Below are 22,562 nucleotides of genomic sequence, written 5' to 3' on the forward strand. Positions count from 1 at the left end.
CGCTCTCTTCTGACCGGTGTTTCCGCCCGGTGCCGCTGTCCAGGTTCCTTGTGAGACTCTGCCTATCTATAATAGTAATGGCTCCGTCTGAAGGACACGAGGGCTTCTAGCTTGGAGGTTAATGAATCGATAATGGCCACCTTGCAGTAATGCTTAGTAATATGCTGAGCGCTTCCTCCTTCTCTGAGAGCCCTGGCTTTGCATTATCTTTTCGGAGGAGGAGGTAGAGCACTCTTAGGATTATGGATGTAGATGCATCAATTATTCAGGAGATTCAGGGAAATGCAAACTGCAATCTGACTTCAGGCAGTCTTAACACAGCGTAAACAACAAGCTGGGGGTGACAGGCGAGGCTCCGACAACCCATACCCTGTGCTGTGAGACCAAGGGCTGCGGAGGTGGTGGCGGGGTTCAAAACTTGGTCCATGACCTGCTGAGCAAAACTACAGTGCAAGAATGGGGCTCTGAAGACTGGTGATCTATCCCACTTGGACTTGAACCTGCTAAGCTTCATTGCCTCTGGAGACTGATGCCTTGGGCCACTTGGACTATGACCTTCTAAGCCTAGCTAGGTAGGTCCAAAGACTCTCGTATTGTAATATATGACCAGCTTAGTCACTGGAGATTTTACACCGATTGAAGATTGGACCATAAGTGGTTGAACTTAGGATGGTGAGCTGCTGAAGATGGATGGTCACCTGGACCTGTTCTGGCTAATATGGTAGCTGCTAGGCTGAGCCTCTGAAGATCTGTAATATTTGCTCCATGACCTCCTGAGCTCCTGAAGACAAATGCTTTATTACACCTGCTTAGGGAAGTCGGTGGAAGTCTGAGCTTCTGAAGACTTGACACCTTTTGCCTCTTGGGTCTTGACCTGTGAGCATAGGCTAAGTTCTGAGGAACTGCAGATCCTGGCAACTTGGACCATAACTTGCTAAGTTTTGGAACGTGGTTGACTCTGAAGATTGATGTCCTTTACCACTTTGGCCATGACCTACTGAGCTTCTGGAGACTCGTGATCTGTGCCATCTGCTAAGGAGTGTGTGTGGAAGTCTGAGCTTCTGAAGACTTCATATTCTTTGCCACCTGGGCTATGACCTGCGGAGAAGGTGTTATCAAGACTAAGGCCTAAAGGATCGGTAAACCTCGCAACTAGGACTAGAACTTGCCAAGGCTTAATGTCGGAGGCCCACTGCCTTCTAGATGTGACCTGCTGCTTGGCTTAGCATCTGAAGACTGATGTCCTGTTCTACTTGGTCCATAACCTGCTGAGGAGAGTTTCTACAATGGTCCTGTATGTGTACTCCGATGGCCGCCATGAGGCGGCTCCAGACGCTGCCAACGATGGCATGTGGAAATACTTGTGCTGTCATAAGCGAGATAATGCTCATATATTTGCCTGTAAGTATGAGATTCTCCTCCATGACTTGCAAAGAGTAACGGAGTATACACTGTGTGAACAGAGACCAACTCCTTACCTTTTACACTTCTATGTATTGTACCTGTTGTTGGGTTTGTATTCTGATCTGGTCAATTGCTTAGTATGAGGGGACGGTATGATATAGTGCTATGTACCTGCACGGTGGGATCACGAGGGTGCCATCTACTTCCAAGTGTCATGTACAGAATATACCAAGATGGTGGCGGGCAGGGGGGTCACATTTCCTATTACAGTTTCCTGCCCTCCTCCTCCTTTTTGGTGCTTATGTAAGAGGGTGCGGCTGTGTAACGTGTAGGATTAGCACTGTGTGTACAGTGACTACAGTACTGTAGCGTTGCAGTCTATGGCATAAGCATAAAGTAATAAAAATACTATAAAAGTTGAATCCACCTCCCTATCCCCGAGTTTCCCATGATAAACCGTTTGGTATTGGCACATCCGAAGATGCCGATCACTTAAAATATATAAAAATATTCATCCCCCATTGGGAGCGCCATAGACCGCAAAAAACATCAAAATGAACCTCAACGAAAGTGCTGTCTGTTCCCAATTTCACCCCATTCTGAATTTTTATTTTTTTTCCCCCGTTTCCCAGTATGTCATAAGGAGTAATAAATGGCGCCATTGTGAAATACAATTTGTCCCACAAACATTAAGCCATCGCATGGCTGTCTGCCAAAAAATATAAAATGTATAGACTATTGGATTGGAAGGAGGGGAGTAAAATTCAAAAACATAAAAATTTAAATTGGTGCGGTCCTTAAAGGGGAGACTCATCTTGTGACGGTCTCTGGCAGCAGGCGGGGCGGTCGTTCTGTTGTTCCCTTAGAGTAGGCGTCCATTGCTTACATGTTATCTGGTGTGTGTGTGTGTATCTATATATTTTCTCCTCTTTGGATCTTCGCATTCCTCTTCGCTCATGTGTGTTCTGTTTTTTTTCTTTTTATCCCCAGTGTTATTTTTAGGTGAGTGACCTCCCTGTTCTCTGTTAGTTCCCCCCAGCTGCTGGCCGGAGGCGTCTGTCCAGTCCTGTGTACTGTCACTGCCCTGTAGATGTCGGGCTGAATATCAATGTCCGCTTCAGCTGTATTGTTCTTACCGTAGTTCTAGTCTGTTTCTGCCGTTACCGGCGTTATTGCTTTTGCGCCTTTTTTGCCCCTTAGATAGTAGACACTAGTGATTTTAGTTCTTTTAATAATTAACTGATTTTGTCTCTTTTTAAGGTCCGACGTTGTCCCGGCAGAATTCTCATATACCACAACAAGTACAGAATGGCCCGTCGCAGGAAGAGCTGGAGATTCAGCGCAGGTACCAAGCCGTACACATATATATTGTATATTTTACACCTACTCTTCTCCATGGTTATATAGTACAAACAAATCCGGTTGAGGTCCCACATAGCGGAAATGCAGCTTTTTTTGTTGCAGATTTTGCTGCGGTTTTTTTGAGCCAAGAATGGCTACAAAAGGAATGGGACATATCTAGGAAGCGTACTTATACCTTCTGCTCAATCCACTGCTGGATTTGGCTAAAAAAAACGCAACAAAAACTGCAACAAAAAACTGCATTTCCGCAACGTGGGGCTTTAGCCTCAAGGGGTTTTTACAGGACTTGATTCATGACCTGTTGTTAATTGAATTTCGGTAGGAGTCTGACCCAGGACGCCCATGGATAAGCTAATTGAAGCTGCAGTCGCAACGCTTCTGCTTCACAAGTCATGTGACATTATGGTAGTCGATCACATGGCCGATCAAGTGAATGGGCTGAGCTGTGATACCAAGCAAAACAGTTGTATAAAAATGTGGAGTTGTGCTTGGTTAATACTGAGGACTAGAGATGAGCGAACACTGTTCGGATCAGCCGATCCGAACAGCACGCTCCCATAGAAATGAATGGAAGCACCTGTGACGCCGGCCGGTGGGGTCACGGTTGTGTGGTTGTGGTTAGCACTGCAGCCTTGTAGCGCTGGAGTCTTGGGTTCGAATCCCGCTTGTTCTCCCCGTGCTTGTGTGGATTTCATCCCATTCTACAAAGACATTCTGATAGGAGAAAAAATAAATAAAATATATATATATATATATATATATATATATATATATATATATATATATATATATATATATGTGTACATTGTGATCCCTATATGGGGCTCACAATCCACATTTTCAAAAAAAACTAACAAAAAAACAAACAAAAAACAACTGATCAGACGGGGGCCTGAGAGTCTGATCTCTGCCCATCTTTAAATGGTGACCTATCCAAAGGGGGGATCCTATCCCCAAATCCATTAATGTGATCCTGAAGTGTTGCTGCTCCACATCCCCCTCCTCAGTATGGCTGAGCTGACCTCTCCATCGGTCTCATCGCTGCTTTGTGTCCGAACATGAGATGGACTTCATAGACCCCATTACACAAAAACAATGAGGCAGATGTGCATGGTGGAGAAAAAAGAAACGCGACTGCTGGATCAGACTACATGGGATTTGTTTGTAGTCAGTAACCATGAAGATACACAAGTTTGCAAAGGAGCCATGGACTAGGGAAATTTTAACCAAGACTATTTGGGAGTGTTTTTTTTTTTTTTTTTTTTTTCTTTTTTTCAAACCTTAAAAACCTTATTGGTGGCAAAAATGAATATGCGCTTTAATAGTGTCCATGTCTGTATATGTGTTTCTGAAAGTGTATCGCACAGAGACATCACCGCCTTGGAAAGTTGCTTTAGTTATGGTGGGCAGAGTCCTTCTCTGCTGTACTCCATTTCTTAAAGGGGTAACATGGCACATCCCTCTGGGGTCCTGGTTTATGGTGTGAACAATGGTTTCGTGACTTCTGTCCACCAGTTGACGGCTGCCACACTCCATTGCTCTCTTACGGCTTATGGATTGTCTTCATAGGGCGCCCATTTTGGGGATGAAATGAGGGTTCATACTTTTTGTAGGACCAGTGACTGACTTAGTCGGTTTTGTGTGTCTCTGCCTTTAGACCATATTTTCCCCCCATAATTCAGTAGATTTTTTTGTGGGCACCAGCCGTTATTTGATATGGTTGTTGGCCGTTTCGATATGGTCGCCAGTTGGCCACTTTTTTTGTCTTCTTCAGATATCTTTATTGAATAGTTTCCCTGGCAAGCAAAGGTCACCTCCGTCCACAGCACATTCCACATCGACAGGGAAGGAAATATAAATAGCATATGGTTAATCCCGAGGAAACCTTAAGTGACTCTCCATCTTGTAGGGCCTTGTTGTGCGTGTCTTCAAAAAAGGGGCAGAAAAGACCTTTGTAGGGGGAGCGAGGGCGATATAATGTTCCATGACCGCTACCTCTGTATACTCAGCACTCATTTTTGGGGAGATTTATGCCACGGTCTTCGTTTCCCATAGTAACCACTCACAGATCAGCTTTCACTTTCGCTTTTCTTCCATCAAAATGAAAGCTGTTGCGGTGACTGGTTGCTATGGTCAACGCAGATAGGATTTCTCTTAGATTGATGAATCTGACCCATAGAGCATTTAGGAAGTTATAAATGGTTAAAAGGGTTGTGGGTTGGTGAATGGGTTAGTAGATAGTTGATAGGGTTGAGCGATCGGGATCGGAAAAGATCGGATTTCGATTGGCGATCGAGTAAATTTCGCGATCAAAATTCTGACCCGATCTTAACCTCCGATCTCGATCCCGCTGGAAATCTCAAGATCGGCTCAACCCCAAAAGTGACTTTTCCCATAGAGAAGCATTGACTAGGATTGAGGATCGGGTTCGGAAAGAATCGGATTCCGATCGGCGATCTAGCAAACTTCGCGATCAGGATCGAGATCGGCTGGAAAATGATCGGAATTCGGATTTTAAAACCGATCTTGAAATCTCAAGATCGGCTCAACCCTAATAGTTGATGATTTGGGGGGGGGGGGGGCAGGAAAGTTATCACAATTGATGAGTGGATGATCTAGTTATTGCATTGATAAGCAATGGGAATTAATAAGTAGCTAATGGATAGATGAATGGTTAGCCAGTAGTTGATGGGATTGGATCAGAAGGTTAGCAAGCGGGTGACGGTCAGTTTGGAAGATTGAGTAGGTGACGGTCAGCTTGGAAGGTTAGCGAGTGGGTGGGTGACAGACCACTCGGAGGATAGCAAGCGGCTAACAGCTCAGGATAGCGAGTGGGTGACGGACGACTCGGAAGGTTAGCGAGCGAGTGACCGATGACTCGGAAGGATAGCGAACGGTTGATGGACCACTCAGAAGGTTAGCGGGCAGTTGATGGATGGTTTGGAAGGTCAGCAAGTGTGTGACAGACAGCTCGGAAGGTTAGCTACAGGCAGATGGATTAGACTGAGTAGGTGGGCCAGTTAGACTAGTGGATGAACGGGCCGATGAATAGTTAGCAGGTAGATTGATGACTGACTGGATTAGCTGATGGATGAATTTGGAGATTACTGATGGTGGATGAAGTGGGTGTCGCTGTGACACTAGGACCCTGAGTTTGACTCCTCCTTCACCTCCATTATTTTCCTCCCCTTCCTCCTTGTCGGCATCACACAGCAACAACATGGCAGACGTCTTTAGTCATCTGTGAAGCCGTACGGGACACGTGTGCAGTCAGCAGATGGTCGTGCAGATATTTCTGGGGCACATTCTGTAAGGGATTATTTATAGCAGCAGAGGCCCCCTCACTCCCAGGCTTTCTTGGGCATTCCTCATTGCACAACAGATAATCCAAGGAGAAGCTGAGCAATGTGTGTTGTCTTCTGATGTAATATCCAGGATTATAGTCGGTGTCACATGTTGCCGGCCCTTGTTGACTACAGTAGTGATCATGCATTGACATATGTAAGTGGCCCCATTGGACTAGACCCTGACATTCCTTACTTGTCCGTTTCCGATACAGACAACCAGATCCTTGTTTTTAGAAGTCCCTTCTGTACTAAGGAGCAGGTGCATTCAGAGACGCCCCTGTATATGGAATCCATACACAAGGACCGTGACTTCATATACAATACCTATACGATCCATCCTGTTCCTCGTGTGTAGATTGTAGTGCTCCCCCCCCCGCCGGCTGTGAAATGAATACATAGTAAGGATGGCATCAGGGTGACTCAGAGCCGTACCCCCTCCCCTCCATCAGTAAGCGCCGCTTGCACTATTTATAGTCGGGAAGTCACAGCGAAGGCTATACAGGCTTATAAAAAGGTGATGTACCGCACAAGGCAAGATTTCCCGAGACTCCTCTCATCATGAAGCCCTATGGCTGTTACATTGTACTTCAAGGTGGAAATGGACCAAAAGTGGATCGCTTTCTCTTGTAAGTACATTGGGCAAGGGCATAGTTCATAAAATGGGGCTTCATGGGGTGTGGGAGTTATATTTAGTGTCGGAGCGTTCAGGGATCATTTCAGGTCTGTCCTGACACAGCCCGGGGCATATTAGCTATCCGGCATCGCTGGTATTATGTAGAGCATAGCAGTCCTGGTACATTCAGCTCGGTGTATAATGGGCTCTGGGTCTTCGTAGTAACGTCTTGCCATACAGTAGTCTCTCTTATAACATTGTAAGATGTAATGTCTCCTGAATGGTGGCCCATTTCTGTTGTATCTGGGTATTGTGTGTAGTGAGGGTGAGGTTTTCGTGAAGGTAGATGCCCTGTGTATATTAGTAGCTTCATGTCAAAAAAGGGTTAAAAAATAAAGGCTAAAGCCATTCAGTCTCCAGTAGCCGTAGAAGGCATTGTGTGGAGCGGAGGAACATCCATGGCGCGTCAGACCTCCACAAGCTCGTGGAAGGGGTTTTCTGAGGATTAGAGCATATGTTGGAGACTTCATGGCTCTGGAATCCATGTCGGCTTATGAGCCTTATGTGGGCAACTTCATGGGCCGAACAACCACCAAGAAAGCTGAGATCAGGAAGTTTAAAGCCAAGTGTTGGCTGAGACTGGGTGTAAAGCAATGGAAACTCAGTATAAGGGGACTTCACTCTTGTCCTAGCCAATGATGCCTGACACGTCCTATGGAGAAGACTGGCGCTGCTTCTGATGGAGACCAGGGAATGCCTCGGCCATGCCAAAGCAGGAGCCAATCTTAAAGGAGTTTTACAATGACCTCCACTTATATCTCGTATCCACAGGACAGGGGATAAATGGCTCATCATTGGGGGTTTGATCTGAAGACGTTCTTATCACTGATGGTTCCAGCAGACTGACCCCATCAGTTAGACACTTATCCCATAGACATAGGCAGGGGATAAGTCTTGCTACTGGAAAAATTCTTTAAAAGGTGGCCCTAACATTAGCTACAAGCTGACTTGACAGCTATTCCTCCCAATCCCTTGATACACATGCATTCATGGTGTGTCTAAGCATGATATGGTCTCAATAGGAAGAATGGAGTGTTCTACTTCCAGACCTCTATGGAGGTGGTGTATCTTTCCCAGGAATAAAAAATTCGCCTTCTCCATTTTGGTTCATAGGGTGAGTTCTAAGTTGGAAACCCCATTTTTGGCATCCTTATACCCTAATGACACCATATTCCCTAAAAGTATACAATGTGAAAAATATTGAGTTAAGATATTCTTACGCTCTTCTATCAACGCTGTTCCGCTGATACTGGCACACTTAGAATTTTTTATGTGGCTCCCTCCATTCCCGAGCAATTCTTTCTTAGTTTCAGCAACATTATGTAGTCTGCTGACAGGTGCGCGGTCCCTGACACTCTGCTCCACCCAGGACCTCCCACCAGGCAGCAGACTGCATTAGTGTGCTGAAACTAACTACAATGATTACTCAGGAAGGTTGGGGGGTTTGAACAAAAATTTCCAAATGTGCCAGAATCGGAGGAGAGGCCACTATTGAACGAATTAAAGAGGTGTAGGTGGTGAAAGGTTCTCTTTAAAGTGTATGGGGGTGTCCCGATTTTCTATTGATATTGGATCAGAGAAGGATAGACATGGTGGATATCTTCATGCTCTTTGTGTTCTGCGAGGTGACCAAGCATGTTTGTCTGTGTCAGGAGGAACCGTTGTTGGGCCATCTGGCCTATCTTGCCAATGCTCTTAAAGGGGCTCTATTGTTGGGAAAAGTCATTTTAGCTAAGCACATACTTGCATACCTTTAGGCTACTTCACACCTACCTTTTGTATGTAAATTGCCTCAGTAGTTTTTGAATAAGTCCGTTTTTATTGATATGTGAATTAGCTTTCTCCGTGCACCCGTGCTTAGCTAAAAATGACTTTTCCCCATGATAGAGCCCCTTTAAGGATTAAAGGACCTCTACCCGCTTTCTCTTCTCTCGAGCGCCCAGGTCACAAATTTTTTAGGCCTGGTGTGGGCTGTTGTTGGAATGATCTTATAAGGAGGCGGTGATGTTGTCTGTCTGTCTCTGCCTTTGCCATGCACGGTGTTTCGTTCACGGTGACAAAGGTAACTTGTTTTCTTCTTAAATATTAATGTCTTCCGAGCTGAGCATTTACCTGGTCTCCATGGTTTCTTTTATACCCCGTTTAACACCACTTCTTTCTCTTGCGGTTTCCAGGCAGCTGCAGGAGCAGCAGCAACGGCAGAAGGAGCTGGAACGTGAAAGGCTGGAACGAGAACGCATGGAGAGGGAACGCATGGAGCGCGAGCGACTGGAGAGGGAACGATTGGAAAGAGAGAGACTGGAGAGAGAGCGCTTAGAGCTCGAACGCCTGGAGCGTGAGCGTCTAGAGCAAGAGCAGCTGGAAAGAGAGCGCGAGAGGCAGGAGAGAGAACGACAGGAGCAACTGGAGCGCGAGCTTCAAGAACAGGAGAGGTTGGAACAAGAGCGACAAGAGGCTTCGCTACAGGAGCAGTTAGAGAAGGAGCATCAGAAGTGGGAACGTGAGAGAAGGGCGTCCAACACGGGTAAGCTATACTCCTCCCAGGTACTCACCAACACTCACTCACTCTCACACCAATATGCCATGCAGCAACAGAGACCTCACCTCATCCTAACGCAACCACATCGCTCCAATCCCAGAAGTCGGGGACACATTGTATCTACAAATTTGCTTCTGGTGCTTCTCGAGTTATTTCTTATGACGGTGGGAGTGATCTGATTCGCTCCTGGAGTCTACAGGACTGGCCTATGCTATATACTTGTAGTCTAGGGATTCTGTAGAAGCGGTAGGAGACTTGGGAAAATCTGAGGAGTCTTTGTGATTCTTGCTTAGTAGAGGCTTCCATTTTGTTGGTTCCAGTGTTAGGTACATGTCTGGCTAAAGATAATGACTGTCATTTGACTTATAGCTGACCAACGTTGGATCTGAGGAGGGTTCCAGTCATGGATTCCACCAGTTATTTGTCAAGTTATTAGCCGGTGAGAATGGACTGGTTGTGGTCCACATGGTGACCATTTATTCCATTCACTTCTATGAGACTGACAGAGCCCTGTCCTTGTTTAAGGGACCTCTATTCTCATGATTGGAGGAGGCACTCCCATGGATTGGGCAATTACCCCTTTACTGGCATAGGTGTTCTTTGGAACCCCTCTAAAGAGGTGGTCTGACATCTTTAAAAGGGTTTTCCAGGAAGTGGAGCAACCTGTGGAATGGCTGGAGGAGGTGTTAGACTAAAAACGCCTTGTTGTCCACCGCTGGTGTCCATACAGACTTGTGGTTGGGCCTCTTTTGCCGGAGTCCTGCATCTCACGTGACTCCTTAGACCAATCAGTAGTTGATGGCAAGGAATCGGTGACGTATTTGAATGATTTCACCGGTTCTTCTCCAGTGACCGCTGAGGACATTGGTTGGCCACATTAGACACAGGACTCCCACAAAAATTTTTTTTAATTACCCCTTTAAGGAGGTGACTGTTCAGATCTCCGCAACTGTTCACAAAGCTGCCATTTCTATTGCATATGGGGGCTATCGCCTCTTCTGGGGTGGAAGTAACGGGAACGTTCAATGTCTAGGCATCTATGCCATCAGAGATGTATGGCAGCCATTTAATACTCTCTTCCCATTGATAACACATGCACACTTAGCTGAACCGAGCATGCCATTGTATGGGGAAGTCATGAGGAAGAACTTTTGGCCCAACAAGTGTTGGCTGAACAGATATTGAAGGTCACCTTTATGGTATTCTGCCAATTTGGACAATGTCTTGGACCCATTTGGCATATTTGGATTGGGATCACGCGCCCCCTTGCCTTAGCTTTGGCTCTTGGATCCAACCTTAGTGGTGCTATGAAGTGTGCAGTCAGTTCGCCATGTCTGGACTGGATGAGGCCAGCCTAATGGTTGTGCTGTGACCCATTATAGAGTAGGGTAGACTATCCCGCATACCCCCGATGAGCGGTAGGCAGCCATAGTCCTTACACGATGTTGTACAGGGGTGTCCATCGATGATATGTGGTGATGTTGGGGGTGATTTCTCTGTTCCTGCAGTAACCTTTATCTAATCTTCTTATACTAACCGTAGATCTCATTGATACTCTTCCGTTGAATGCTGGTTTGGTTGCTTCATTAGCTCCTTTTTTTTTTCTCTCTCTCTCCTTTTTTTTTGTCCTGTCTGTTGCCGCTTTTTTTCCCCCTCACATTCGCACCTCAGACTCATCTTATGACAATTCATTATATAACGCTCAGCATCTAGAGTACTCGTCCTGTCAGCCTCACTCATCATCTCCCATATCGTACGCTAAAGCCATGTCCGTCCCCGCCTCTTCCATATGTACAGACTCCACCGCCGACTATGTCATCGTCACCTCCCAGCCCATTAACTCGACGCCGCCGACGCCTCCCCTCCGGCACTCGGCGTCGCGTTTTGCTACATCTCTGGGTTCCGCCTTCCATCCTGTCCTCCCTCATTATGCAACTGTACCTAGACCCATCAATAAAATCGCCAGACCTCCTTCTCCGGTGAACCCTGCACCGCCACCACCGCCACCTCCTGTTAAGCCTATCTCCTGGTCTGCTTCTAATTTTGCTCCCCTCCCTCCATCTCCTCCTGTCATGATCAGTAGTCCTCCTGGCAAAGCTACCGGCCCCAGGGCCGTACACCTAGTGTCTGCCTCCCAGCTTGCCCTCCTTTCCAGTGCACCCAATGGTCATGCCGATACGTCTTCATACGAAATGTCTTGCACTCCTGCACCACCTCCTGCTCCACCCTTACCATTGTTTCCACCTTTCTCGCTGTCCTCATCTCAAGACTCCACTCCTCCTTCTCCGAGCACTCCTCTTGTCTCAGCACCTTCATCCCAGCCTAGTGTTCTGCCTTCTCCTGCAGCTTCCCCTGCCTCTGTTGAGAACTCTTTAATCTCTGTGCTGGGAGACGCCTGTGCTTCTCAGCCAGACTTGACCACAACCTCTCAGCTGATTGACCCTGCGACCCATCCGGGTAAGGCTTTCTGTCACTGCCAATAACTGACTAACCTATGACTTGCAACCCTAAGGCTTGTGTTCGGACCTAGGGTTGGCCTGATCGTGTGCACATAGGTCTATATGCATGGGGTGGGGGGTAACATTGCTTCCTATGTCTATTGTTGTGAATATTTTTTGGTTTTTATGTTGCTCTGGAGTTAGGTAAACACCTAAGGCTCTGTTCACATTTAGTTTCTTGCTCACATTGGCTAGTAGGCACCATATACCTCCAACAGTCACAAATTTGCCGGGATCGTCCCATATGACTGACCCAGCAAATTGGTTATCTTTTGGATTCCAATGGGGCATGGCTTATTAAAGGGTTTTTTTTGGACTTTCCTATTGATGACTGATCCCTATGATACATGATCGTTGGGGTTCACATCAGTGTTGGAGACTGATAACGAAAAAGTCTTGCGAGTCTGGCGGTTTCAGTTAAAATGAACGGACACCTGATTGACCCCATTATTGTCTATGGGGTCCACCGGGTTCAGGTCATATCTGCTGATTTAGCCATCCATTTGTCTGTTTTTCTCCTCCAATGGATCAGAACAACGGACATCCCAGCACAAGTGTGAATCTAGGGTCACATGATACAGCAGATCAATCCCATTCAAGTAAACCGCACTGAGCTGCAATACCAAGCACAGCCACTATACAGTGTACGGCACTGTGCTTGGTACTCATACTGCCTCTTCAACCAGCTGTCGGAGCCCCTCCAAACTCATATTGATGACGTTACATTTGGGACCCCCATGGATCAGCCGGTGGAAGAGGCGGCAGAATTTGAGTGAATGACGTGTCCTCACAGTGCCATACCTTGTATAGTGACCCAGCTTGGCATTGCCTCTCGCCTCCTTTCTCTTAAATGGGACTGAGCTGCTGTTGTGACTGTGTCATTGTCATAGGGAAAAGAGGCTGCAGCACTCAAGAGCACAGTGGCCTCCTAAAACAGCTGATCAGTTTGGGTCCTGGGTGTCGAACCCCGACTGATCAAGGGTATGCCATCAATATGGGAGTTCACCAAATGTGGAATACGAATGAGATGTGAACAGGGCCTAACCCCTTATACTAGGTTCACACTAGTGTTTGAGTCTCCATACGAGACTCCATCCCCCATTCTGCAAGGAGGACTTTTCTCTTCACCGTTTTCAGTGGAAATCGGGTGAACCCTATAATCTATGGGGTCCGTGGGTTTCTGCATGTAACCGCTTTTTTTTTAGGGTTTCTGTCTTTCATGTCCCCAAGCGAACCTGAAGGATGGAAACTGGAACGCTAGTGTGAACCTTGTGTCAATCTGCAATGCATTAGAACAAGGGTCCCCTCCTCGCTGCCTGACCATAGTGGGGTAGAGACTAAATGGGGGAGGGGGGCAGCTCCATTCAGAATTTATAACGTTAAATGGGTTGTGCCATTAAGGACATTTATCCCCTATCCTGTAGGTAGGTGGCAGCACGACCCCCATGTCCCCCACCCATCAGGACCTAAGGCCTCCTTGTAAATGGAGCGTCAGTGCCCTTGTGTGACCAGCGCTCTATTCACTATGGCAATGGTGCTATGGCAGTGACTGGAGCACTGGTCACACAAGGGCACGGGTGCTTCATTCACAAGCAGGAGGCATGGGGGGGGGGGGGGGGAGTCTTTTGGTTCTCTGTCCTCCTGATCACTAAGGACCCTTTGTTTGTACTCTGAGATCCGACCCTTACCCCCCATCCACAGTGTCCATAAGTGGCACTGCCCCATTAATGTTCTAGTGATAATAGATACAACAGGCGGTGCCGCCATATTGGTTGTGGAACTGAAAACTGGTTGTCATTTTTGGCAGTTTCTACATAACTAGTTGTAGTCCACCATTCGTACCGATGACGCATCAGAAACTAACATGGCTGCACTTGCTGTTCACTTACTACATGGCTGATAAGGCGTGGATAGTCTGACAACCACAGAAAAATAATGCAGTGCAAGAAACAGAGGTAGTCAGTATACTAAAGGTACAAGTCTTCTGTAAGTGCTATGCAACAGCAAACACACTGCAACAAAGCAGCAGCTCTCGTAGGACGCCGAGATCTAGACAAGAGCTAAATTTCTGAACCTTTTAAATTGCGTTACATTGTAAAGTGTGAATTTGCAAATATCTTGGCGCCCTCTGCTGCATTGTTGTGCCAGTTTGTAGGACACTAGTGCCCTCTAGTGGTATATGGTAGATCTGCTGTCACATATTATTACGGTATGTAGTAAGGCTGCGCTATTGGTGCATTATAAGTTAGAGTGCCCTAGTCTAGGTTGTAGCAGGTAGACGGCACACATGTCCCCATTTTTATCGGCTCCCTCTTGTTGTGTTTAATCTTATTTAATTTTTATCTAATTTTACTAACAATTTTTTTTAATTTTTTTTATTTTTTTATTTACTATGACTTGACAACAATGTAACAATTAGCAGATATGGCAGAGACTAGAGCAGGATGTTGTAGTGTCGGCTGCTGATACCATTGTCAGTTTTTTTTTACTTGTACTCCTGTTTTCTATAGGTGTTGTTCCGGGACCACCAGCACCTCCTCCCCCACCCCCTCTTCCTCCAGGTTCAAGTGTGTCTCAAACATTCCCTGCACCACCTCCTCCTGCTCCTCCTATGCCATCATCTTGTCCTGCACCACCTCCGCCTCCTCCGGGACCCCCGCCACCTGCACCTATGGCTGCGCCTCCTCCACCGGCTCCTCCGCCACCGCCTGCTCCTCCTCTTCCATTCTCTATGGCTTCCGTAAGCTCAGAAGACAACCGTCCATTATCAGGCTTGGCTGCTGCTCTGGCTGGTGCCAAACTGAGGAAAGTCTCGCGGGTAAGGACATCTTACTGTGTGAGACACTTGGGTAGGACTTAGGATCCACACCCTGTTGCCTAAACTGTGAGGATGAACAAACAGCCCTCTGTCTCTCGTCTTCGTAGACCTTTAAGAAAGGGATATCGGGATTATCTACCGCCAGGACAGACTTAATAACCTGTACATTTTTAACATGACTCCTTCTGTTTTGCAGACCGATGAGGCGTCCATTCAGGGCAGTGTTAGCGCTGCCGTGGCCAGTTCGGCCCCTCCCAAGACAGAACCTAGTCGTGGGAATGGTCCTCTTCCGATGGGCGGAGGAGGTTTAATGGAAGAAATGAGCGCGTTACTAGCAAGAAGGTGAGATAAGATGGAGCCTGTAGGTCTAAATCTTATGTGGGTGAGGTGGCGAACTAGAGAATCTCTCACTGACCACGGCAGATCACACAGAGTGTTGGAGATCTACTACGGTCACCCAGTGCATGTATGATCTGTTACTAGGAAAAAGTGTATTATTTTGGGTATCTTATTGCAGAAATCCCTAGAAACTGTAAAATGTTCCCTGGTGAAAGGAACAAATTTTGTCACACACTTTAAGAAAAGCGCCTGTGTCTTCACTTACTTGCCGTCTCTTGCCACTGATCAAATTTGTACAATAGAAGTCTATGGAGCAGGGAGGAAGAGGAGAGATGCTCAGAGCAGAGACACAGTTCTTTCATGACACAGCTGGGTTATCAGGTATTACTATCCAGCCTTCCCCTGACAGAAGTGACTCATGTAATGCTGTAGACAGGCTCTTATCTGTCTCTCTCATCCTCCAATCTCCATAGACTTCTTGTGTGCGGAGTATGGCCTGAAATCACTACGATAAGAAGTAAAGGATAAAGACACAGGCACTTTTCTTTAGTGACGTCTAACGTTGTTTCTTCCCTTCACCACCACTATGGATTTATGGAAAAATAACAAATCTAACTTGCGATTTAAAGAGGCCCAAATGACGTAAAAGTACAAAGTGGGGGAAGGGGAATGTTTTGGGGGGGAGCGATCAATATGTACCAAATTCAGATGGAGAAATTGCCCCTATATCTCTGTAATGGCGGTGCTCTAAAACCTGTATATAACTGTACAACATGCGCTAACTGCCTTGTGTCTCTGCAATGTATAGGAGACGAATCGCGGAGAAAGGTCCAACCGTAGAACCTGATGCAAAAGAAGACAAGACGGTGAGTGAGGAGTCCGGAAATGGTTTCTGAGCGAACAGTGTAGTTAGTTTTGGTGCCTGATATACTAACTAGACTCCCTAATGTCAAGTGGGTGGTGTCAGGCAGGAACAGACAAGGGGGTGTGACTCCGAGCTCTGACACTGTCCACCTCTGATTTGTGACTGGGAGCTCTGTCATGCCTCCTTACCTTCTCCTCCCTCCACCCACTTTTCATTAGGGACTCTAGTGATCATAATAGACACCAAAACTGACTGCACTGATTACTCAGGAATGGTTGGGGTTAGAAAACCAACTGTGCTGGAATCAGTGGAGGGGCGGCTATTATAGGATGTGAAGAACTTAAGGTGGTGAAAGGACTTTAAATGCATTGGAGCCTTAAAAGTTTGCAAAAGTCTACAAACTTTATATTTGGTTTCTCACACCTTCTGAATTGTTTTTGGTATTTGTCACACAGGAAGAGCCAGAACCTGCACCTACAAAAGCGCCCTCTGCTGGCACGCCAGGTAAGAGGCTTACATTTAATCACTTTTTTTTTGGTAATGTTTTTACCTTCTATATACAGTAAATCATGTGCTGCTACTAAAACAAACCCTCTGCTGCGTGTAGTTTTTACTCATTTTCTTCATGTTAAATTTCAGAACCTGCAAGAAAGCCTTGGGAAAGAACAAACACAATAAATGGTAGCAAATCCCCTGTTATCTCCAGGTAGGAGAGCTCGCATTGGCTTATTGTGTCATGTATAGACTTTGACCAGAAATTGCCATGATGGACATTTGTCACATTCAGACCTTTGATATCATGTTAGCTGGTCACATGGCCTTTCTGCAGCCCATTCACATGACTGTGACTGAGCTGCAGTTCCAAGCATTGCCACAATGAAGTATGGCACTGTTCTTGGTATGCAGTGAAGGTCACAGTGTTCATCAAAATGGCTGAGTGGTGGGGGTGCTGGGAGCCAGACCAGTATTATAGTATCTGAAAACCTAAATATACAAAGTATATACCACATATGGGTACAACCTCTGGTGTAATTAAACGGAAAACCATAAAAAATCACCAGGTACTAAAGTTTTAAGCAAAAATATAAAAAGGTTTTTATTACATAAAATACACATATAACAATACAACATATTACAAAAATACAAATGGGGGCGACTGAAATACCCAAAAGATCAGAGTGAAGATGGGAATGATGGTAAGTATGCACAATGAAAAAAATAAATTAGAGTGAATAACATGAACACAGGCCCGCAATTGTTCAAGAAGCAACAGATATAAAACAAATGCGGCAGAAAAAAGACCACTGTGTAGTGCTATAATAGCACAAGCCATATACCACAATTGTTAATCCATGTCAAATTATAATAAATGTACAGGCCCATGAATAATGAAAGAGCAAAATTATAATAACAATTGCATACAGACCGTGTAGGCCGAAGGCCAGATATCCCACTCCACTCCGCACCCGACGCGCGTTTCGCCCGTTAGGGCTTTGTCAGCTACAATTTGTGATCAGTGGGGGTCCAACACCTGGGAACCCTGTTGATCATTTCTATGAAGAGGCTGCGATGTTCACGAGCTCTTTGTGCCGCCGATGTCCTGTTCATCGGCCACCTCATTCAGCAACAGCTGTCCCATTTTAGTTGAATGGGGCTGAGCTGATACAACCAGCACAGTCGCTGCCATATGTACGACACTGGGCTTTGGTATTCGGCAAAGAGGCCGCAGCCTTTTCATACATCTCAGTTATGGGGGTCTTGGTTGTCAGATCGCCACTGATGACATATTAATGACTTATATTAAAGATATGTCTTGGAATACCCCTTTAAGCAAAAATATGACTTGTATTCAGTCAGCGGGTTATCTTGGTTGGGTCGGGGGCGTCTATTCTTCATGACTGGGTTTATAATCAGGCAAAATATGAAATTATTATTTTTTTTTTATATATACACAGACCAAAGTCTACACCATCGGGGCAGCCAAGTGCCAACGGCGTGCAGTCAGAAGCCTTGGACTACGACAGACTGAAACAGGTATAAGAAAGCGACGCTCTGCCAGCCCGACCTCCTGAGATTCATGATCCAGATGCTAAACTACACGCAGATACTGAACAAGCAATAGATAGAATAAACTTTGCATGAATCCATAGCGCAAGCAAATCTAAGACACTTTGTAATATATCTGAGAAAACTTCCCCTTTCTCCATTTCTCAGGTTATTTTCCTTATTCCTTCACGCTAAAATCTCTGCTAAATCCTTCTTGGTCTCTCAAGACGGACTGCAGCTTACTAAAATATCAAATTACAGCTGTATATTAAAGCCTATGGAGAGGGGAGGGGAAGGAGGAGCTGAGAGTTACACTTGTAGTCTGCTTAGATATTGCCTTTTTTCCTTATATGCAAATGAGCAAAGGCTCTGCCATTGCACCAAAGATGCACCAAAATGGTGATATCTCTGCTGCGGGGACGCACTCCCTTTAAAAGCTTAGTGACCAATTAGCTTTCGTAAGGTTACATTTCTTGCCTATTTTATGTCCTGCACTTTTTTTTTGCTGTGGACATGATGTTGCACTTTTCTGCCATAAAGTGGTGCAGTGAGATGCAGATCTCAGCAGTGCGGGCTCAGACATGGTGGTGCATTGAGTAGCCGACTGCAAGCTCCTCCAGGGGATGTTGCTGTTGTTTTCTGTCCATTCAGGTAAACCTTGTTCTTTGTTTTGTCTTCTCTCCGTCTCAGGACATTTTAGAAGAAATGAGAAAAGAACTAGCAAAACTGAAAGAAGAGCTCATTGATGGTAAGTGCAGGAAAGGCCCAGTCACTTGTGTGTACAGCGGCCTTATAGTGATCTGTAATACTAGGGGTCTCTGCCGCCATATCTGTACTGTCCCATACTGTATATAGTATACACAGAAAATTACCTCTCCAGTGCTGTGGTCACACCTGATTCCTCATGGAGACGCTTTTTGCACCAATTTGACAATATCAGTGGCTTATAAAAAAAAAAAAAAAAAAATCAAAAAAAAAATCTTGCAGTTCCAAGTCTTGCCACTAAGCCTAAAATAGCCTGTGACTTCCTGTCTGCTCTAGATGGACCATAGGCCCAGTGGCCTGGAGCAGACCCAATTGACTTCTATGGGAGAATTTTCTAGACCTTCTCTGTGACCTGTGCAGAGAGGGGAGTAGATAAGACAACCTATTGTGATTGGTGGATTCTGTGTCTTATCTACATATTTGTGATCACCAGAGTGCTGAAAAGTTATGCAACTACTTTAAAATAAAATAAAAAAATCTCCTACAAAAATCTTAGCATATTCGATGTAGTGTTCAGAGGTTTTTTTTTCCCTAGATAATATGGAAAATTTTAAAAAATGGTACCAAAAATTCTTAAAAAAATGTTTATCTTAAAAAGGTTATTTTCTTGTGACACGTTCCCCTTAAATGGGTTGTCCAGGCTAAAATGTAATTTTTTCAATTGGGCCGAGGGAGGTTAAACAAAAAAAAAAATTACTCTAATGAAAAAATATTTTAGTCTAGGCAACCTCTTTAAGTTCATTACTTTATTTTTATATAATATCATTTAAAAAATAATAATTATTAATTGGGTATTCCCATAACTCTTGTTCTGCAGCCTGCAGGGCTCTGTGTTCTCTTCACTTCCTTGTTTTCTTGGTACATTGGTGGGCGGGTTTTCACTTGCTCTGCTATGTTTGCAGACAGTAATGAGGGATTGGTTATAAATGCATTACCACTGTATAAAGCTGATGTGGAAACTGATGTAGCAGAGCTGGATTTGAGTCAGCTTGCATTACATACTATCTCAGCCCTTATCAGCCAAATTCAATTAAACCTGCTGATAAGGGGAAAAGCTGAAGATGGACAGCACAGTAATTCACCTCCCCCCTCCCCTATCTGAGGAGCTTCTGAGCTTCATTGCTTGTCAGCCCCTCCCTGCCCCCCTGAGAGCAGGCCATCACTTGGGAAATGAGCAGATAAGCCCAGTGGTCATAAAAACGCAGTGTCAACAATGAAGTGAATAAATTAAGATAGTGGCCAAACAAAACAGTTTTGATAAAGCAATGTATTTAGGAAAAGTCTAGCTGTATAGATAGGATGCTTTTTATGGGACAACCCCTTTAAGGTATTTCTAATTTTTTTATTTTTTTTTTCCCCATCATTCTCTTCTAGCCATCCGGCAAGAGCTAGGGAAATCCAACAGTACATAGAGAAGGCCGGCAGGAGGCGGCTCAGTGCTCTGACTAGAAAGGACTTCTCCATTTTCTAAGCTGTTTTAAAGGAAGTCTGAGAATCCTGCAAACCTGGGAACCGCAAATAAAGACCTTTCAGAAACTTCAGTTTGGATGTATACCGAATCTCTCCTGGTTTTCTGCCTTTAAATTTTTTTTCCCCCTTCCTTGCACCTCAAGAGCGATGGTCTTAAAAACAAAAAAACACTGAACGATTATTATTATGCAGAAGTTCCCCATTTCCTGATTTATTTTTAATATATATTTTTCCTCTCCAATGAGCTTGCAGCGGGTATACGAGGATCCAACCATGTCAAACAAAAAAAAAAAAAAAAAATCATTACCTGTCCATCAATCAGATAATCCAGAGGAGAGACGCGTCGGGTCTAGCAAGTTATCCAGTCGTTTACTGCAAGTGTAACTCAGGTTCGTCTTCCTACGATATTTGATAATTTTTTTTTTTGGATTTTACAAAACACAACACTCACAACCTTGTGGAATGTCACTGTAATCGGGGCACCGCGGTCATGTTTTTTTTTTTTTTAAAGTTTTTTCTCGGAAGAGCCCAGTCACCGGTGTTGTTAGAAGGGTTAGGGCTAAGAGGCGGAGTGTTGCACACGGAGAGTGTTTTAATTTTCTACATATTTTTTGATACTTTGGCAGAGGACGACTCTTGTTTTTGTGTTTTCGTTGACGAGAAGACAAAGCAAGTATCGGTTACAAGAATCTAAAAAAAATAACGCTTCTACCAAACAAGAAAAAAAAAACCTGTTAGCGCTATGTTTAGAGATTTACTTTACATTGCATGGGGAGAATACATTTTAGGGTCTCCGGACCGCCGAAAAAAACAGTGCATGTCACATTAGCGGGCTGTTCCAGGTAAGACACCGCCTTCTCCATAATCCAAGATAAGCTTCTCTCATTGGCTTCTCCTTGTAGCCATCTTCCCCATGATGAGCCATACATACACATCATCATAGACCCGACTTCACTGTTTTGGTTTTGTTTTTTATTTCGGGACATTGATGACGGCCTGGATTGTATTGAGTGTTTTTTTTTCCATGTTGGAAGGGAAAGTTTAGTCTGGATTTTTTGAAGGAGGTCACCAGTGGAAGGGATATAAGGTGGGATATAAATTCGGGAAGGACATTGGGAACGTTGAGAGTCTCGGTTGGAATTGTGCCATATTGACATGGAACCTCGGAGATGGGATGGATATGGGATATAAGAAAGCAAACGCTGGACGCCAAAGCAAGACGCCTCTACACGCTTTGAACCTATGGACCTCTCCATGCTCTTCTGATACTTGGACTTTCCAAACCCAGGGGGAAAAAAAAAAATTCAACCAGTATCTCAATGTGCAAGCAGCCACTTTTACCCCCTCCAAAAGAAAAAATAATAAACTGTTCTGCATGGTACGAAGTAAAGGAATTGTGGACTTTTTGGGACAGGCTTGTCCAGGACCGGCTCACGTGAGGATTTGTCATCTTCGACTATCTGTTTTATTTCTGTGCGGACATTTCAGCTGTAAGAGAGTTCAGCCAATGTTTGTGATCCCGCGTGTCATTTCTGTTACCACTCCAGACGAAGCCAACGTTTTAATACGACTACGAGCAGTCCAAAGTATATGACAAACCCATGACGGGGAGGGGACGGGTCCTCCCGTGTTTTTTGAATGATACCGGTTTTATGCACTATGCGTTTTTGTGCCTTGGTCTAAAAATGAAACCTGATTTTTCAGTTCTAGAGTAATCAATTGTCTACATTTCGCATTCACATCTTGTCTGGCATATCAGTTACATTTTTTTTTGTGTCCCCTGGTCAGCCCCCTTAAGACACTCCAACCCCACTCCCGCCCCCTCATAAGCTAACACTAAAAGATACCCACCAGGTATTGACTCATTTAGAGATTTCAGTGGTTTCAAATTCTGAAGGATTTTTTTTTTTCAAAAATTTAAATTGTTCAAAAAATTTTAATTTTTCTTTTAAAATCCAATTGGATCTTCATTTCAAGGGGGTAACGTCTTGTTTGTATTGGGTGTCTTAAAAGTTTGAGATATCCCGCCCGCTCCGAGCGAGCTTTCTTTAGCAACACTGTGACTTAAGCTGTGATATGATACCCAAGGGGGTTAAAAAAAAACAAAAACAAAAAAAACGAAATGAAACTGAATGTATAAAATCTGTGTGCTGGTGCTGAAATCTCTACTTACAATCACCCTGGTCATGTTACATGTGTCTCATCTGAAGCAGGAGTTGGAATCCCTTTTATGAATGTCACCTGCCCGTGCTTCTTGTTTTTACCACATTTAGGTTTTTGTTTTTTTTTTCTTTCATGTCATCTCTATTTTTTACCATTGTTTTTGTTTTAAATTTACTACATGCTAACTTTTTTTTTGTTTTTGTTTGAGCAAATGAAAATAAAATTGCAATATTAAGTGTTGCTACCATTGGTCTCATGAAGGCTTCTCATCTT

The 22,562-nt window shown here is 44.8% G+C and overlaps 1 protein-coding gene across 5 annotated transcripts in view; it reads left to right on the top strand.

Annotated features, from left to right (window-relative positions):
* Positions 1-22,549, top strand: part of ENAH (ENAH actin regulator) — a 49,142-nt gene extending 26,593 nt beyond the window's left edge. Inside the window, exons 4-14 of one of the 5 annotated variants that reach the window (XM_075267113.1) lie at positions 2,665-2,759; positions 8,974-9,310; positions 10,997-11,782; positions 14,334-14,641; positions 14,838-14,983; positions 15,789-15,846; positions 16,301-16,349; positions 16,485-16,551; positions 17,801-17,879; positions 18,582-18,639; positions 20,031-22,549. In XM_075267113.1, the coding sequence (XP_075123214.1) occupies positions 2,665-2,759; positions 8,974-9,310; positions 10,997-11,782; positions 14,334-14,641; positions 14,838-14,983; positions 15,789-15,846; positions 16,301-16,349; positions 16,485-16,551; positions 17,801-17,879; positions 18,582-18,639; positions 20,031-20,068 (2,021 nt within the window). In that variant the 3' untranslated portion in view covers positions 20,069-22,549. Of the gene's footprint in view, positions 1-2,664; positions 2,760-6,504; positions 6,740-8,960; positions 9,311-10,996; positions 11,783-14,333; positions 14,642-14,837; positions 14,984-15,788; positions 15,847-16,300; positions 16,350-16,484; positions 16,552-17,800; positions 17,880-18,581; positions 18,640-20,030 lie in introns of those variants that run through there. The other 4 variants (XM_075267112.1, XM_075267115.1, XM_075267114.1 and 1 more) reach the window with 4 other exon arrangements.
* The last annotated feature ends 13 nt before the right edge of the window (positions 22,550-22,562 follow it).

This window comes from Leptodactylus fuscus, chromosome 3, assembly GCF_031893055.1.
Source record: "Leptodactylus fuscus isolate aLepFus1 chromosome 3, aLepFus1.hap2, whole genome shotgun sequence".
Taxonomy (NCBI): Eukaryota; Metazoa; Chordata; class Amphibia; order Anura; family Leptodactylidae; genus Leptodactylus; species Leptodactylus fuscus.